Raw genomic sequence first — 14529 nt, forward strand, 5'->3', positions numbered from 1 at the left:
TCGGGGATGAAAGTAGCCAGTTCCAGTTCTTATCCCTTGAGCAGTGTGGTGAGTTCTGGTGCATGGACTCTGGGGATGTAAATGTATATCTGAATATTCAGATACTTGTTTGAAATGTAAAACTCGGATAAGAGAAATGTATATTAAGTATTTGGTTAATTTCCACAAAAAGTCGTATTCCCATGGACCTTCATAGCTGCTTTTTCACACTTGTTCTGTGAGGCACTAAAAAAATTTCCTGAATATAAGAGGGTGAAAAAATAGACAGATGTTTTAATACCGTTTTAAATCATGTGCAGTACTTGCAAAAGTCTTCATATATTACAAACAACAAAGTTCTATTGGCAGTTCTGTTTTGTTTCTAACATTTTAAATGAATCTAATCATCCCTGGGAGCAAGAACACCTAAACCTTGTGATTTACCCAATTTATTCAAACTTCATATTTAGTCTGAATTGACGTAGTCTTTTATAAAAAAATAATTAACACTTCATATGCATTCGCTATATTTAGAGCAATGCAATTTGCAAGTATACAGCGACATTAGAAAGTGTAATAAAATTTGAATTCCGTGAGCAGTCATATGACATTTGGAATAGTGTGCTTCTAATTTAAAGCATTTGTATTCAAATTGTCACATGCAATTTAAAGCTGTCTTACTCACTGAATTTTTAAATGCTTTTGCAAACCTGTTTTAAATTGCATCTTGCCAGGAGGGGGGGATAAAATTGGCAGTTTTGTTTTTTTTGAATGAGCAATGTGTGTTTTTGTCTCCCTTAATATTTTATAGGCATATATATTTAACCTCTGTGAACCTCTCGGGTGCAATTCTGTAGTGCAGCGATCTTCCATTTTTAGTCCAGTTTTTATGCTAAGACCAGTGTTGAAAGGCATTACATCTGCCATAGAGCATCAAGATAGAGAAAGATGTTACTCCTCTCATTTTTCTTACTGTACAAGCTCTAATACCTTCTTCATTGGCAATGTGTGTTATCAAGTGTATCTCTATTTGTGGGTTGATGTAGCAAAATATTTCACCTGTTATTTTTGCGGAAAAAGGATGTGATTGGCAAACAAATTCAGTTCGTGCGAATGAAAAATGCTGGTTTTTGTCCAGACGTTGGCAGCGTCTGAAAGAGGTATGATGGTCGTGGCCAATGAATCGGCCTCCTCAGATATGAGAAGCTCTGCTCTTAAGGAGCCGATTCAGCGAGAGGCAAACGCATTCACACGGCGAGTGTGTGGAGTGTGTGTGTGTATGTGTCTCTGTGCATGTGCATGTGTGTGTGTGTGTCTCTGTGCATGTGTGTGTGTGTGTGTCTCTGTGCATGTGTGTGTGTGTGTGTATGTGTCTCTGTGCATGTGTGTGTGTGTGTGTGTGTATGTGTCTCTGTGCATGTGTGTGTGTGTGTGTGTGTGTGTGTGTGTGTGTATGTGTGTCTGTGCATGTGTGTGTGTGTGTGTGTGTGTGTGTGTATGTGTCTCTGTGCATGTGTGTGTGTGTGTGTGTGTGTGTGTGTGTATGTCTCGATGCATGTGTGTGTGTTTTTTGTGTGTGTGTGTGTGTGTGTATGTGTCTCTGTGCATGTGTGTGTGTGTGTGTGTGTGTGTGTGTGTGTATGTGTCTCTGTGCTGTGTGTGTGTGTGTGTGTGTGTGAGTCTGTCTCTGTGCGTGTGTGTGTGTGTGTGTGTGTGTGTATGTGTCTCTGTGCATGTGTGTGTGTGTGTGTGTGTGTGTGTATGTGTCTCTGTGCATGTGTGTGTGTGTGTGTGTGTATGTCTCTGTGTGCATGTGTGTGTGTGTGTGTGTGTGGGGTGTGCGTGTGTTCTCATGTGCATGTGTGTGTGTGTGGCATGTGTCTGTGTCTGTGTGTGTGTGTCTCTCTGTGTGCATGTGTGTGTGTGTGTGTGTGTGTGTGTGTCTCTGTGCATGTGTGTGTGTGTGTGTGTGTGTGTGTATGTGTCTCTGTGCATGTGTGTGTGTGTGTGTGTGTGTGTGTGTGTATGTGTCTCTGTGCATGTGTGTGTGTGTGTGTGTGTGTGTGTGTGTGTATGTGTCTCTGTGCATGTGTGTGTGTGTGTGTGTGTGTATGTCTCTGTGTGCATGTGTGTGTGTGTGTGTGTGTGTGTCTCTGTGCATGTGTGTGTTTGTGCATGTGTGTGTGTGTGTGTGTGTGTGTGTGTATGTCTCTGTGTGCATGTGTGTGTGTATGTGTGTGTGTCTCTGTGCATGTGTGTGTTTGTGTGTGTGTGTGTATGTCTCTGTGTGCGTGTGTGTGTGTGTGTGTGTGTCTCTGTGCATGTGTGTGTTTGTGTGTGTGTATGTCTCTGTGCATGTGTGTGTTTGTGTGTGTGTGTGTATGTCTCTGTGCATGTGTGTGTTTGTGTGTGTGTATGTCTCTGTGCATGTGTGTGTTTGTGTGTGTGTGTGTATGTCTCTGTGTGCATGTGTGTGTGTGTGTGTGTCTCTATGTGTGTGTGTGTGTTTGTGTGTGTGTGTATGTCTGTGTGTGTGTGTGTGCGCGCATGTGTGTGCGAGCGTGAGTGCATGCGTGTATGTGTGCATATGTGTTTGTGTACGTATGTGTGTGTCTGTGTGTGTGTGTGTGTGTGTGTGTGTGTTTATGTGTGTATGTCTCTGTGTGTGTGTGTGTTTATGTGTGTGTGTCTGTGTGTGTGTGTGTGTGTGCGCATGTGTGTGCGAGCGTGAGTACATGCGTGTATGTGTGCATATGTGTTTGTGTACGTATGTGTGTGTGTCTGTGTGTGTGTTTATGTGTGTATGTCTGTGTGTGTGTGTGAGAGAGAGAGCTGCAGGTCTTCACGCACATGCCCACCCCCATAAAAAAAGGAAAAGTAGAAATGAGGAGTGCATTTGATATTCCAGGCTGCTTGAAGCCGACTCAATATCTGATTATCTTTTCAAGAGAGAACTTTTTTTTTTTTTCCATTCTATTTGAGACTTTCAGGCTTTGGAGTTAATTCAGTGACGGTGCCATAGCAGAAGCATCTCTCTGTGTCTTAGTTTTTCCTAAAGTCACTTCTCTGTTGTCTTTCTCTCTAAAGCTTTTCATGCAGATCGACGCTCTGTATCCCAGAAGATTTGGAACGTGGTCGGACTATGCCAAAAAATACTGTAATGCTCATTACAGGTACACGTTTCCTCGTTATCTTTGAATGAGTCGCATTCCCTTATATCCAGGTGTGCAGTCATTCTCACAGCTATTATTTATAACTCGCTTTTGACTTTGTTTTTTGTTTTTTGCCTGGAGGATAGATATATTATAAAAATTAGGTTTGCTCACAGTGAGTCTTTCCATTTGACAAATTACTTGACATCATACCAGACCTGATAATTGCTTGATTGCCCTGTTAAACTGATTGACATTTCCCGTATGTTTTGTAACTGTAAGCAAGTATTAATGAATGTGATCCATCAAGAGATCAGTGATCTAATTAAGCGTAAATGTTATAATTCATCAATCAGTTGTTGATTCAACTTGTAAACTCTGAGGGATGAACTTTCTCAATAACAGATTTAAAAGTTGTGGGTAATTAAATTCACCTGGGTATTGCATTTAATCTGTGATATTTAAAAAAAATGAAAATTTCATTTGCATCAGAGCACCTGAATTTATTTTTTATACCTTCTTTCCTTGACGTAGTTGTGTATGTTAAAAAAAAATACATTTCAGATGTCCTTCAGTAGTGTAAATGGCATTTGAACTTTTGAATTAAAAACCTTTTGTTAATTTAAATTAAAGGGTAACCCACAAATAAGTTACCCTTTTAAAAAAATAATCTTAATATACATTCAGAATGGTTGTTTGCATAGTCATGCAAGTTGGATAATACCAGTATGTTCTTCGTACATGCATGGATACGTATGTATTCTGTATACCGCATATGCGTTTTTAGATATGTATACATTCACAGTTTAATGAAGTATTTGAGATTAAGCTACAGTTGTGTTTCTAATGATATAGGGCCTGAGGCACACTCTAAAGGGTGGTGTGCAGTTACATACAATAACTGTAGAAATGGCCACATTGCATTGAATTACATTATGAGCATATCCTCAGTGGGCAACAACAGATTCTAATTCAGTAATATTCTTACTCATACCCAACATATAGGAACACTAGGACACAATGGACTATTAAAAAAACAAATATCTTGTAAAAAAATAAAAAAAATAAATTCAAGCTGTGCAATGAGAAGTCTGTGTTCGGTCCCAGTATCTTGGTATAATATTACATCTAAGAATCTAGCTCAACCCCTGATATTATAAGCCAGTTGTAATGATTAATTATGCAGCACACTCGTTTGTGTAGTTTGATGTTTCATGTACTGGAAAGCATTTTAAATCAATAATTTTATAGTTAAAATTGCAGGCTTGTTAGAAATCGCCGCAGAATGAAATCGTACCTTCGCTGAACTCTCTCTGCAGCAGAGGAAGCTACGCTATCCAGACATGGAAGAAACAGCTGTGCTCCTGCCTGGATTAAACTCTGGGGTGCGGACTGGCCTCTTAATAGAAAGAGCGACTGTCCTGACCTGGCTTGGTCACCTCCTCATGAATCATGTGAATCAGATTAAATACCTTTAGCCATAATCGACATGGACTGTAGAAAGCTGCCACGCCTACAACACAGGTGCAAATCTGCACGAAGATCAACAATTCGCCTGTAATTAATTGAATCGCACGTAAATTGTTGATCTCTCTGACGCGTGTACACCTGTTCCGTAGCTGTAGCAGCTGCACATATGACATGTTGCCTTGCACCCCTTCCCAATGTCATCTGTTTTTGTAGCTGTATAAACGCAATACTTTTGATGAGTGTGGAGTAAATGGGTCAATTAGTCAGATTTTCTGATATGAAGCTATGAATTGTGAGCTGCTCATGAGCATTTCTGTTCAGATTATACCTTCTGAATGGATGAAGGATTTTCATTTAGACATTTTTAAAAATTCAGCAAAAGAGAGAGCCTTTCGGAATGATTCCCATTCGCATGACCGATGTGCCATTTCAGTGGTGATGTTGTGTCATGTTTGCACTCTGCCCCGCCCCCCCCAGGTTTTTCGGGAACCGGCGGCAGTGGGACTGTCGGGGCGCGTCCCACCTGGAGGAGCTGCACCAGCGCCTGAGCGAGATCATGATCCGCAGGCTGAAAGCCCAGGTCCTCACTCAGCTCCCCCCCAAAATCCGCCAGCGCATCCCGTTCGACCTTCCCAAAGACGGAGCCAAGGTACGCGCCCCCCCCCCCCCCCCACTTCACCCTCCCCCCCCCTCCACGGGGTGCCCGGGAGTACAGGCACCAGGGGGGGCCAGCTAAATATAGATCCCCATTACCTCATTGTTACTGCCCTCTCTCTGTTGCTAGGCAATGGTATCAGATTAACACTAATTATCATTTTATCACACATTTTTTTTTTGTTTTTTTTTTTGCTCCTGACATTTTCTCGCTTTCCCTTTCAAAGCCCGAAAACGTCAATTTCATCATTTGCATTGAATAGCTGTCTGTGGGCTCACCGCCTGTTCAGTGAAATATCACAGAAATGCACTGCTTTTCACGTTTGGATATAATTACAGTGCTTGACAGGCAGGTTGATTTTTTTTCGTAGATTTGAGTAATTTGAAGCATGCAACATATGTATTCCTTTAAAAAAAAAAACCTTTGTTTGGCACTAAGGAGAAGGTGCGATAGAATAGAAATGTAGGATTTTGGAATGCGGTTTAAAACAAACGAAATGCATTTTTTTCCTGATCCGCCCCCTCATCTGCAGGATCCCGGGTTTGCTTAGCACCAGTGCAGAGATAAACCACAGACTGGGTCATGTGTGTATCCATAAAGAAATGAAACAGGAGTGGGTACTGAGACACACCTCGGGTGGGCAGGTCTCCTAAATGTGCAGGTCTGTGCTGAAGAGGCACGGTTTTGGGCGATTTATTTCGGGGCACAGAGCATTGTCTCAGCCGGCCCATTGTTCTGTGTGCTGATGGTAACGAGCAGCCCCCCCCCCCCCCAGCACCTCAAACACTGCTCACCTGCCTCCCCCCTGCCATAAATCACAGCCTGTCATTTCACATGCTCACATGCACACACGCGCACACACACACACACACACACTCTCTATCATACACACACACACACGCACACACACACACACACACACTCTCTATCATACATGCACACACACATGCACGAGCGCACATGCACGCAAGCGCACACACACACACGTACACCTGCGTGCATACACATACACGCAAAAATACACACTTGTGCACACACGCATAGATACAGTACATACGTACATACACACACATGCGCGCACGTACGTATGCACACACGGACACGTACATGCACACATACTGTAGATTTGCACATGCAAACACATACACAGAAACACGTACACACACGCGTGCATGTGTGCACACATACTGTAGATTTGCACATATACACAGAAACACGTACACACACGCGTGCATGTGTGCACATACTGTAGATTTGCACATATACACAGAAACACGTACACACACGTGCATGAGTGCACACATACTGTAGATTTGCACATATACACAGAAACACGTACACACACGCGTGCATGTGTGCACACATACTGTAGATTTGCACATATACACAGAAACACGTACACACACACGTGCATGTGTGCACACATACTGTAGATTTGCACATATACACAGAAACACGTACACACACACGTGCATGAGTGCACACATACTGTAGATTTGCACATATACACAGAAACACGTACACACACACGTGCATGAGTGCACACATACTGTAGATTTGCACATATACACAGAAACACGTACACACACGCGTGCATGTGTGCACACATGCTGTAGATTTGCACATATACACAGAAACACGTACACACACGCGTGCATGTGTGCACACATACTGTAGATTTGCACATATACACAGAAACACGTACACACACGCGTGCATGTGTGCACACATACTGTAGATTTGCACATATACACAGAAACACGTACACACACGCGTGCATGTGTGCACACACACTGTAGATTTGCACACATACACAGAAACACGTACACACACACGTGCATGAGTGCACACATACTGTAGATTTGCACATATACACAGAAACACGTACACACACGCGTGCATGTGTGCACACATACTGTAGATTTGCACATATACACAGAAACACGTACACACACGCGTGCATGTGTGCACACATGCTGTAGATTTGCACATATACACAGAAACACGTACACACACGCGTGCATGTGTGCACACATACTGTAGATTTGCACATATACACAGAAACACGTACACACACACGTGCATGTGTGCACACATACTGTAGATTTGCACATATATACAGAAACACGTACACACACACGTGCATGTGTGCACACATACTGTAGATTTGCACACATACACAGAAACACGTACACACACACGTGCGTGTGTGCACACATACTGTAGATTTGCACATACAAACACATACACAGAAACACAAACATATACACAGAAACACGTACACACACGCGTGCATGTGTGCACACACACTGTAGATTTGCACACACACAGAAACACGCACACACGCGTGCATGTGTGCACACATACGGCTATGCATCCGTAAACGCAGAAGTTCACCCTTCTTCATAATGTCATAGGAAAAGATAATTGTGTTGCGCTAATGGACCCATCCATAATTACACACAAAAGCAATAACTCAATAACTTGCTCTTACCACATTTTTGAAACCTAATGATGTGACACTTCCTTAAGTAGTTTTCCTTTGTTCTTTTTTTATTTATTTATTTTTTAATAAATTATTAACTTTTGTGGTGTTTATGCACATCAAGCGCATGCACATAAATGTAATGTCAGTGTAACGATAGCTTCAGATCGATGCACGGCGCATTTTTCCCCCTCCGTTTCCCACTCCACAGTGTGGGTTTCTGCGCAGTCTGGGTATTCCATGGCCTAGTTCCTCCTGTGTAATTCCTGACTTTCTGACTTCCCTAAGCACTCCTCGCGTTTCACCTTGAGAGAGCGAACTATCTGCCTGTGATTTATGGTGCTGGTGCGGAGAGCTTCCATCTTCGCCCCCAGGTTGTCACAAGCGTTCTATAATTGGGCAGGCCATGTGACCCACCAGACGTTTTTTTTTGTTTTTTCTTTTCGCGGTGCGAGAGGACGAGCGTCTTTGGGAATTTTCTTTCTCCCTTTTCTCCTCCCTCCCTCCCTCCCTTGCTCCCTCCCTCCCTCCCTCCTTTCTTTCTTTCTTTCGCGAGCGAGTGGAGGGAAAGTAGGCCAACATTCACGGTTCCATTAATTGTTCTGCCCTTTATAGCTCAAACAAAAAAAAAAAAAAAAAAAAGAGAGAAAGAAAACGAAAAAGAGAAAATTGGAGGAGGGGGATAAAAACGGTTCCTCTTCTTCGCCCCTCGCAGGAAGCCCACGCCAGCTTCGAGGAATGGGAGAGGCTGATGAGGAGGCTGGGTTCGGGGGCCGGGCCGGACGCCAACCCCTTCGGCGAAGTCATGGGGCTCGTCACGCGCATGTACAAGCAGACGGCCATCGCCAAGGTACCCGCGCCACGGCGGCCAATCGGGTGCGCCGCTCCAGTGGCCTCCGGCCTATCCCTGCGCGGCATGGCGCCTGGTTCTCAGGGGCTTGTCACTCTGTGGGGAGGGACCACTCTCAGCTGCAGAGACGGAGAGATGATGAGATTCGCTTCATTTTGCTCTCCGGTGCTGAGCTGGCATCCTGGTTATGTAAGGACATATTTATAAAAGTATTAATTAGTCAAATAGATACACAATGCAGAATGGAGAACTTTCCCATGCGAAGGCGCTGTGTTTTTCTCAAAGGAGGCAGAGGCCAATTGGTAAAAAAAAGAAAAAAAGTAAAAGCCTTAATTAATTAGTTTTGTGGCTTTTGTAAGAAATTTATCTGGACAGTGTATTTGCTTATTCATAAACAAAGAGCAGGAGTTGGGGGATGCAGAGAGACATTAAAAAAAATACAGATAATTGTTTGTTGATTTGGAAAGCAGATTTAAACAGATTGTGGTGGTTGCTGATAGGTCTGCTGACAGTGTGTTGCCAGCCCTGAGTATATTACTCTCCCGGTTAAGCAAACAGTTTCAACTTCTTCTTCCGCACTGTGGTGCCTCTGTGTTGAACTCGCCTTGAAGGGAAAATTCACCATGGCAACGGGCCTCCTGTTTCAGATCCGCCCAACGCTGGGCTGTCACCATGGACGCGGCCTCCAGGGGTACTTGCGCAGGTACACCGCGAAGATGTCAACGGACGCAACTGCAACCTTTTTCTCATTTCCTCAGTTTTTCCTCAAACTTTCCTCTGCACGATCAGGTTGCAGTGAAACTTTTTTTTTTATCTCCCACCCCCCCCCACCCCCCGCTGAAATGGTTTCCATGGTAACTGCGAGAACTCGACTTTACTTTAACGGCACTTTCAGAAAACACTCGAGCGAAGAACGCACGCCAGAAACGGGGGAAAATATGAAGTGTTTTTCGCCACCTCTGACACCGGGCTCAAACCGGAGAAAATAACCTGCTCTTTCTCAGTTCGTCTCACTTCTATTTGTATGCCGCTTTTTACAGAGGCACTGTCACAAGGAGGGTCTGGAGCAAAATAGATAAATCTGAAAACACCGCGTCTGAGCCCCCCCCCCCAGAAAACCAGCGAAATAAAAAGGAATCTTGGGATGAACCCGGCTGAGAGGTGAAGCTCATCCTCCACTGGCTGGCCTGGTGTCCATAAAAGTTAGGCTAAATGATAATGGACCGATTATAGCTCATGGTAATCGTCTAGCTGGTAAAACAGACAGTCTAAGCAAGCGTATATTAATATGCAGCTCAGAAGTGTGAGGTAATACATCTGTGCCTCAAGGTTGCATCGTGGCTTCGACCTGAACCAGGAGCGATTCGGGGGCTATCATACAGAGTGCCTTACACAACTTTGTTTTATTCTCTTTTTTTTAACATAGCATTTACACTGCATCCATTTATACAGCTGGACATATACTGAAGCAATGCAGGTTAAGTACATTGCTCAAGGGTGCGACGTCGGTGTGACCAGCTCCTTACCCACTGCGCTACAATGCCGCCTGGCACCCCAACACTCACGGCACCCCAACGCATTCAGAGCCGCTAACCCGTGTTCCCAGGAGCGACAGCACCGGGAGCTCTGAGCTCCAGACCCATCTCCCCCGCTCTGCTTCACCTGCAGTCGTGCAGCTTTCCCATACCGAGCGTCCTGTAGACGGACCGATTGGGGTAAAGAGTGAAGAAGTAAATTCACTAAAATATTCTTCATCGAGACCATTTAAAGCATTATAACTTAGCAGAAGAACCTTGTAGTTACTTTAAAATTTATCTGGAAACCAAAGAAGAGACACGAGCACTGGATTCATATTTTCACGTTTTCTGGCAGGTGTGCTGTGTACAAGTTTCCAACTTTTACATTTTTTTTTAACCAGGTAGTGAAGCATTACAGAAGTCCGGCTTTAGAAACTGCACCAGTTTACATCATTTTCAGTTTTTTTTTTTGAGTTCATGAAGGACAATCTAGTTTTATTACTACAGTGGAATAAGACCGCTGTTTGGTTATGTGCTCTGTGGTATGTCCTTTCGTTAATGAGCTCTGGAATTAGACGGCTTGAGGAACAAGCGGCGGGGAAGCAGGTGTTCTGTTCCGCGTGCCCCAGAGTGGGAGGTTAAGGAGGAAGTTTGTCTTTGCCCTAATAATCTTTTTTTTTTGTTGTTTCATTTAATTTTGGAGCTTTGGGTTTCATTTCTTTTTTGCTTTCTTAACTCGGTATGCTCTGCGGAGATCTGGGGGATGGGGGGGGGGTGGGAGGGGGGCTCGGGGAAAAAAAAAAAACTTGTGAAGAAAGGTTTCGCACACACCATTGAGTCTCTGCCCCGCACGTCTAGTGTCACTTCTAAAAGTGAGAATCGCGAGCAACCGAATCGAAACGGGCATGTATTTTTACCACGCTCAACATCTGTCTCCAATTACCCAGAGGCTCTGTGTGCGTGTGTGCCTGTGTGTGTGTGGGTGTATGTGTGGGTGTGTGGTTGTGTGTGTGTGTGCACGTGTGTGTGGGTGTGTGTGTGCGTGGGTGTGTGCGCGTGTGTGTGTGTGTGTGTGTGTGTGTGTGTGTGTGTGTGTGTGTGTGTGCTGGTGTGTGTGTGTGTGTGTGGGTGTGTGCGTGTGTGTGTGTGTGTGCGCGCGTGTGTGTAGATGTATGTGCGGGTGTGTTGGTGTGTGCTTGTGTGGGTGTGTGTGCGCATGGGTGTATGTGTGTGTGGGTGTGTGTGGCCGACCCTTTAAAAAAAAAAAAAATAAAGATAGAGAAAAAGAACAGGTAGAACTGTTTTAGAGGAGAGGACGTTGCGAGCTTTGGGCAGCGTTAGCGCAGCTTAGCGCTGGCGCTAATGAAAGCGTTGAGCTGTGCGTCTCTTTAGACACGGGTTCGGGTCGCGCCTTTCACCTTCCGGGGCTGCTGGGTAATTAGAAGCACTGGACCGTCGCCGAGAGCCCGCCTGCGAGCGGTGCCAGCGGCATGTCGAGGCGAGGGGTTGGCGGGCTGGCGGGCGGGCTGGGGTGGCGTGCGGCGCGCGCGGCAGCGTCCCCGTTGCCGGCGGTGACAGGTGAGCGCGCGGCGGCGGCGGCAACGAGGCAGCTGCGGGGATGTTGGTGTTCAGCGGCGCGTTGAGGAGAATCGCTGATGGAGGGGAAAAGAAAAGAACGCTGAAGTCTGGATAATGTCATTATCCCACCCCCTCACCCCCCACCTGCCCCCGCCCAACCCCCCCTGTCCGTTCTGTGGTTGCTGCAATTGTGCGGTGAACAATTCTGTTTCGCTTAAGCACCTTGCGTGTGTGCATGTGTGCGTGCATGCGTGCGTGTGCGTAGGTGTGTGTGTGTATGCGTGCGTGTGTGCATGTGTGTGTGTGTGTGTGTGTGTATGAGAGAGAGACAGAAAGTAAGCATGTTTGTACATGCTGCTCAATTGAAGGACATAGTGTACCACTCAATGAAGATTGTAGTTGATCACTCAGGGTATATAGTGTACTACTCAGGAAGGGTACCTAGTGGTACCACTCAAAATTGAACAGGGGAGTGTAAAAGACATAAACCAAAACAGAAAAACAGCCATTCAGTAAATCGTAAAACATACCATTAATTAAACTGAGGCACACAGGTGCAGACTAATTAATTAAGCACTTACAGTCATTGCACTTTTAGCATAATATATGTGTAGATTTTACAATGTTCCCAACGTTAAGACTATTAGATGAAAGTTAAAAAAATAAATAAATAAATAAATCATTCTAACACAGGACGTTAGAGACTTGAAAGCACAATCCATGGCTGGGATTCAGTCAGCATTTGTCCTTAATTTTGACTAACAATCAGAAGGAAGAATTAATTTTTTTATTCTTCACGAACAGTTTGGCGAATTCAACACTGATAGCAACCGGCCAAACTGAGTTAGTGAAGAAAAAGTCTTTCATGTACTTGTGAGTAAAAGTTAAGGGTGGATTTTCATTGAAATGCAAGCCCGCGTATTTCGATATATACGCCAGAGAGAGTAGCCAGTGGTAGCCCTTGTTTTACTGGGCGTGCCGGAGAGCACACTGGGGTGCTGCTGCCGGCAGCCCGGGTAAGAAGCCCAGTTTATCTGCTGGAGGTGGCCTAAATCCTGGATCAGGTGGCCTAGAAAGCGGTGGGAGCGCAGCGGACGTGTGACCGCGCGCTCAGCTGAGATCTGCGCTGTCCCGGGAGCCAATAGGAGCTGGCCTGTTTGCAAGTTTCATGAGTTTGCTGAAAACCCCGCAGGTGGGGGCCTGTTCTAGCCCCAACTGCCTCGCTGGCTGATCCGACTGATTTTCAGATTTTTCAGCTAATGCCCTGTCCTGTTTCACGAGTTTGCTAAACCCGGAGGCAGGGCCAGTGTTGCTTCAGTATATAATATATTATATCCAGCTGTATAAATGGATGCGATGTAAATGCCATGTAAGAAGTTGCGTAAGTCACTCTGGATAAGAGCGTCCGCTAAATGCCAGTAATGTAATGTAATGTAATGCCTTACTAACTGATGTGGCTGATTTCCCGTGCGTGTGTGCGAGATATGAGATATTACGGAAGGCCCAGGGTAGACTGTATGCGTGTTCCCCTGCCCTGTCTTGTAATCCCCTGCCCTGTCTTACCCGGCAAAGACGGTTGCGGTAGGTTAACTGTTCTCATTTGCTGGGTTTGAAAAAAAAACCCGTGGAAGCTAATACACGGTCAATGTGAGCTTGAAGTGGGCTGAGGCGCCTGCTTTTTGGAGCTCCAGAGCTTTCGGAACCAGGATCCCACCCCCCTGAACCGGGCCCAGAAAAGGCGCTCCGTGGCGGATAATGGAGGGATTTATTTCTTAACTCCGCCTGGGAAAGAGGGAGTGAAGAGAGGATCAGTCCTCCGTGCAGACGGGTTTGAGAAAAGACGGGATTCTGCTTCCACAGTGATTGACAGGCCAGGTCAGTGGGCTTCACGCTGCCGACAGTCGCCAAACACAGCCTGGGCTGGTTAGCACGTTAGCACGTCAAATCACCCCAACGGCACACAGCCTGCGCTGGCGCCAGTTAGCACGTTAGCGTGTCGAGTCACCCCAACAGCACATGGCCTGCGCTAGAGCCCGTGAGCACGTTAGCGTGTCGAGTCACCCCAATGGCACACAGCCTGCGCTGGCGCCAGTTAGCATGTTAGCACGTCAAGTCACCCCAATGGCACAAAGCCTACGCTACCAGATCAGTCAGTGAGCAGGTTTCCCAGCAGTGCCTGGTACAGCACGGGAAGACACGGTCCAGAACCCACGTGCAAGCAGAACCAGGGCGGTACCAAGGTTAGCGAAATTGGAGTACGGGGGAAACAAGCGGAAAAAGTCAGCCTTTCCTTGACCCTGGTTGTTTAACCCTGGGTGGGTATAGGGATGCCAATGGTCTTTCCTGGAAGGCGGTGTGTGAAATGGTTCCTCCGTGTTTTTTTCTTTCTTTTTTGTGTTTGGGGGGCAAATGTGCTGTATAGAATATGAATTGAAAAGAAGTCTGTCGTAGAAGTACTAGTTTGGCTGTTGGTGTCAAAACGCGGTCTCTCTCTCTCTCTCTCTTTCTCTCTCCGAGCCAGTCCAGCTGTAAATGCAAACTGTCCTGCCCTACATATACATGTTTGTCGTTTTTTTTTTAAATAAAAAAAAAAACGAGCTGTAAAAACTGCAGAGGGAAGCAGCTTTAGACAGTTTTTTTTGCAGCTTTCTTTCTGAAGTGGGGCAGAGAGAGATGGAGGCAAGAGTTTTGGAACATGGACGCAACGTTAGCCTACTTGTTTTTACACCATCTCTTTTTTAAAATTTTTTTTACCTTAAGCCAAATATATATATTTTTTGCTTTAGTTTCCTTGAAGGGGCGACATAGCTCAGGAGGTAAGACCGATTGTCTGGCAGTCGGAG

At 45.3% G+C, this 14529-nt stretch overlaps 1 protein-coding gene across 1 annotated transcript in view; it reads left to right on the forward strand.

Annotated features, from left to right (window-relative positions):
- The window catches only part of zranb3 (zinc finger, RAN-binding domain containing 3), a 64998-nt gene that overhangs the window by 15593 nt on the left and 34876 nt on the right, over positions 1–14529 (forward strand). The window contains exons 6-8 of the mRNA XM_064311633.1: positions 3067–3152; positions 5079–5250; positions 8457–8591. Coding sequence (XP_064167703.1) covers positions 3067–3152; positions 5079–5250; positions 8457–8591 — 393 coding nt within the window. The remainder of the gene's footprint in view (positions 1–3066; positions 3153–5078; positions 5251–8456; positions 8592–14529) is intronic.

This window comes from Anguilla rostrata, chromosome 15 (assembly GCF_018555375.3).
Source record: "Anguilla rostrata isolate EN2019 chromosome 15, ASM1855537v3, whole genome shotgun sequence".
NCBI classification, from domain to species: Eukaryota; Metazoa; Chordata; class Actinopteri; order Anguilliformes; family Anguillidae; genus Anguilla; species Anguilla rostrata.